Source organism: Sesamum indicum, linkage group LG12 (genome assembly GCF_000512975.1).
Source record: "Sesamum indicum cultivar Zhongzhi No. 13 linkage group LG12, S_indicum_v1.0, whole genome shotgun sequence".
In the NCBI taxonomy this organism is placed as follows: domain Eukaryota; kingdom Viridiplantae; phylum Streptophyta; class Magnoliopsida; order Lamiales; family Pedaliaceae; genus Sesamum; species Sesamum indicum.
Genome location: NC_026156.1, coordinates 4,826,946 through 4,831,629, shown reverse-complemented (window position 1 = coordinate 4,831,629; position 4,684 = coordinate 4,826,946). Strand labels below are relative to the sequence as shown.

The 4,684-nt window shown below is 36.4% G+C and overlaps 1 protein-coding gene across 2 annotated transcripts; it reads right to left on the bottom strand.

Moving 5' to 3' along the window:
• Positions 185-3,526, bottom strand: LOC110011242 (bidirectional sugar transporter SWEET2a-like). 2 transcript variants are annotated; one of them, XM_020698256.1, is made up of 7 exons: positions 3,002-3,526; positions 2,771-2,930; positions 1,509-1,545; positions 1,205-1,421; positions 964-1,122; positions 755-874; positions 185-607 (listed from the first exon to the last, which is right to left on the bottom strand). In XM_020698256.1, exons 2-7 carry the CDS (start codon positions 2,835-2,837, stop codon positions 494-496), a joined length of 714 nt encoding a protein of 237 aa, XP_020553915.1. In that variant the 5' UTR covers positions 2,838-2,930; positions 3,002-3,526; the 3' UTR covers positions 185-493. The 2 variants fall into 2 exon arrangements, with proteins under 2 accessions (XP_020553915.1, XP_020553914.1); XM_020698255.1 differs by lacking the exon at positions 3,002-3,526 and having other exon boundaries at positions 2,771-2,995.

Sequence of the window (4,684 nt, the reverse complement as noted above, 5' to 3'; positions counted from 1 at the left end):
ATTCTATTCTATTTAAAGTTCTTTGTCTAAATTGGGCTTGAACTTGGGCTCCCACATCCTCAAAAAGTAGCATTTTGACACGGGCCATCCATCGCAAACAGGCCCATATCCATAAAGCAATATCAATCCAAATCATCCCTCTTTCTCATAAAGCAGGCATGGAATGGAATACTGAACAGATATATACAGCGCTTATGCGCTTTTATAACAATTGATTCAGCAACTTTATATGAACATATCCAAGCAACCATACACACACACAGGCTTCCACATTTTTACTCAACTGTAAGCCTCGTACATTGAGATGGGAGTACCTCACTTATTCATGAATTGGAATAAACATTGTAGGATCAAAACTGCACTCAGCACATTTTTGGTTCCGATACAAACAAGAATTTTAGAGCAGACCAACGAGGGGAAAAAGAATGACAAAAAATAAACAAGCAGCCTCACTGATTCGTTGCTCGGCCAGTTCTATGCAACGCAACATCCGTCATGCATATGACTCGAGCAACGGCCTTCTCGACGCTTGCACAGAGCTTCTGCTGTACCAGAAGTACAGCACCAACTGAATAATCCCAAGAATCGCTCCGATCCCATTAGGAACCTGATTTTACATGGGCGACAAAGACGAGCCAAAATGAAAACAAAGAGTGAGACGGGGTATGCAGAGAGTTAAATCAAGAGTGGCTCTTAGAGCAGTTGAGGAAGGTGTGCTGCATCATGAGACAATTTGAAGAGGTGAGAAGCTTACAGAAATAAACCCGTCCTTCTTCAACATTCCATATGCGAAGAAAGAAAGACTCATCAAGAATGTTGCGAGTGAGAGATAAAACGGCATGTATTCCACACTTTTCGTTCTGATCACCAGGTTCTGCGTAATTACATTTTCAAATACGAGTTATCAAAGTAGACAAGTACTTGAATGAAAACATGGGTTCATTGTGTAGGTGGCGAACTCACAATAATGAATAGCGGAGACGCAAACATGGATATGAGAGAAAAGACAGACAGGTATCCAACAAAAAGTTGTCGTTGAGGTGGTTCAAAAACCCTTATGCTAACGAAAACAACGACAGCAAACACAGAGAAAACTGCCAGCAACAGCCCCAACATCTTTACCTGCAAAACACATGAGTTTTCAGGTTAAGTGATTGATCAGGTTTCCGTTATAGATTCAGATACATCCAAAATCTAGAACTACCTTCCTTTCTTTGTCGGCATATATAATGAATATAATAATGTAAACCAACTGGAAGACGGCTCCGACTGAGTTGACAGTGGCTATTAAGATTATGCCAGAAGAGACGATGGGCATGCCATACCAAAGGCATATTAAGCAGTTCAAGAGGGCATAGATGTAAGGCAACCCCGAAAATTGCTCCGTTGACTGGCTTCTGATAATTCTCCTAAACGTCGGTCTGGAAGGAACACATGACAAATACTTATCGATCATAAACCAGAACAAGAAGCTGTCATTCTCTGTTCGGAAGATATTAGGTACTCACATTGGTGACACAAACAGCACAAAAGCAAGGAGATTCCCTGCAAACACCGGTCAAATTTTTAGTCATTTTTATCAGTGCTCATACATTATCCTGGATCGATCTTCTTCTGAACAAGATGAATCAGTGTGTTCAAATAGGGTGGAGAGCTATGCCTAACTTTGAACCTAATGTTGCAATTCTTGTTCAAACTTTAAAATATTGCTCAAAACTGATAAAGTAAAATAACTTTTCAATTAAAAGAAGAAAAAGGGTTGAGGTGTACAGCAAGATGATAATTCCACGCCTTTCTTCTGCATTTCTGCATTGGTCACCACAATATCAACCACAAAGACTTTGAAAAAGTAAAAATTGGGATATGGACTGCACTTAAGTATAGGGTTATGTACACTTATAAATAGACTACGTGGTTGTGATTAAAGTACAATAGAGAAACACAAATATAATACAAAATGAGTTGATCAGAGTATTCTTTCCAATTCTCTCTCTCCCTTTTTTATCTCTACATTCTTCCATGGAGTATAGCCATAGGCTCCTTGGATTTGAAGTATGTAAATGAGCGCGGGTTACTCTAGTTGGCCGATAACCATAGGCTCATTGGATTTTATGTAAATGAGTGGATAAATCTAATAGTGATCCATCAAGACGAGTAATGTTCGTCGTTCTTCGTGGGATGACCTCGAATCAATGATAAAGACCATTTGTTCATAAAAAGCATAGGCTCGTAGACGAGACTGATCTGGATCAACATACTTCTACTATTTAAGGTTAATTCGGTCCACAATTATATATCTGTGCGATTAACATCTGCGTGCAAATAATATTTAATTAAATGTGAAATTTATTAGCCACATAATATATGAATTATCTTTTGTTATTTTCGAAACAGCTGCAAACTGAAAAGGCACAGCAGAGAAGTGTGATTCAGATAGTATTCATTCATCATCACATATTTCTTCGCTGTGATTCTCATTTTCCCCCACAAGGGAAAACAAGAGAGGGATTCTTTAAGCAATCAGCAAAAGAAGTCAACCCATTTAAGCCAGAAACAAGAACATGAAAAGAAACAAAATGCAGATCCACCATAGTTAGAACTCAACAAGTAGAGGCAAAATCTCATATGTTTAAGCAGCAGCTCGGACCAGAAAACTCACACACACACACACACACACACAAGAAGAAGAAGAAGAAGAAGAGAGAGAGAGAGAGAGAGAGAGAGAGAGAGAGAGAGAGAGAGAGAGTTGGATTGAAGAAGAAAGTGACACCTGCAACTCCAGCTGCATCGCTGAAAAATGAATAAGTTGAAAAGAAACCACCTTCAGAAATAGACATGGGCTCCAACCTTTGATCACCAAAAACGCCTGCACAAAATAATTCCTCTGCCTCTGCTCTGCTACTTCTTCTCTCTCTCTCTCTCTGTTTCTTCTAATTTGATGACTCTCTCTCTCTCTCTCTCTCTCTCTCTCTCTCTCTCTCTCAAGTAGTCATAAATAAACATAATTTGATGACTCTCTCTCTCTCTCTCTCTCTCTCTCTCTCTCTCTCTCTCTCAAGTAGTCATAAATAAACACGATTCGAATTCATTTCAATCGTCTTATAGTTTTTTGGTTTTGTGAGGGTGGAGTAAGTATGAATTAGTTTTGATTCAAAGATATGGACCCAATGCCTTGGATATTAGTACACACGTGCCTTTTATGTATGTATTACTATTACTGGGTGAGGAGGCTGCTGAGCCTGCATCCCATTTTCAGATGAATTCACCTTCTTTCTGCAGCTTTTATTTACAAAACAAAAACTCCATTTTTGGTGATAAATATTTCAGTTAAGTAAATGGGGTGGGGTGGGCAGGCCAAGAATGAACGAAAAAATGCTTTGCTGGACGCTCCACATCACATCTCATCTTGTCTGCTGAAAAAAAACAGGTCCAAATTTGTGTGTGTTTAAAGAATCGGAGGTTATCCCTATAAAAAATAAACAAAAATAGGACAGAGAGAGAGAGAGGATTGAAGTGTGGTTTGGATTGACAGCTTTATTAGTGATCTCTGAATAGGTAGTATAAGAAAAGTAGAAGCCAATTCCAAAATACTGTGCCAGTGGGCACCACTACCCAATTATTAATTACATTAATGGGTGACAGCTAAAGACGTAGCGGCGGCAGCACAGACACGCTGGCTGAGACTGAGTGGATAAGGCAGCACAGCAGCACCATTTTTCTAATACACACATGACACATGACACACCACCTCACCCGCTGCGTTGTTCAGACTTTTGAGTCAACCAAGCAACCAAACGTGACATCCCCATAATAATAACATATTCCACGTGATATGCGGATCTCCCTATATCTTACTAATGCCCTAAACCAGAAAGCCTGATTACCATATTTCTTTTATAGCCTGCTTCCCATGTTGTTGCAAATTAATTTCCAACCTATATTTATTTTTACAAAACACCAAAAAAATATGAATTCAAACACTGTCATAATATTTTGATTCATTTTCTGAATGTTTTGTGGAGATAAAGAGAAAAATACAAAGATAAACAGATGTGTGTTAGAGATAGTATGTATGTTTTAATTTATTTTTTTAGATAATTTAAAATACGTATTATATATTTAATGTTGTGTATTTGATAGACAAAAATTACTAATCATCGTCAAATTATGTTTTTTTTATATATATATTTATGTATATGTATGTATTCATGCTAAAACAGTTTAAAACACCTAGATAAGGTGTTTTTGAATGATGACAATCACTGGTATGTTTTGACTCGTTTCAAATATAATTTGAAAATGAAAACAAACATAGTATATGCGAATAGATCTATTTTTATGGTAAACTATATAAATACTATTTTCAATTATTTTTAACTATACAAACACTTTATATTTTTAGTAAGATTATAAGTACATTTCTTATAATGTATCCTAAGAAGTATTTATGTAAATTTTCGCCCTTATTTGATAAAATATATTCTTATAATTCTACAAAATGTAAAAAATATTTGTGTAGTTAAATTTAATACGAAGGAAGTCAATTTAATTTACCATTTTTTATTGTTAAATACATTTTGCATCATGTTAATTTATTTTTTAAAGTATATAGTTTATGTTAAAAAGCCGACGCAAATATGTGTAAGTACATAATGCATATAATATTATAGAAAAAGTATTTGAT

Coding starts and splice junctions, on each gene's coding strand:
- LOC110011242 (XM_020698256.1), bottom strand. CDS start 2,837: ATGTCTATTTCTGAAGGTGGTTTCTTTTCAACTTATTCATTTTTCAGC. Junction 1,422..1,508: donor GTGCTGTTTGTGTCACCAAT/GTGAGTACCTAA, acceptor TGTTCCTTCCAG/ACCGACGTTTAGGAGAATTA. Junction 1,123..1,204: donor ATGCCGACAAAGAAAGGAAG/GTAGTTCTAGAT, acceptor TGTGTTTTGCAG/GTAAAGATGTTGGGGCTGTT.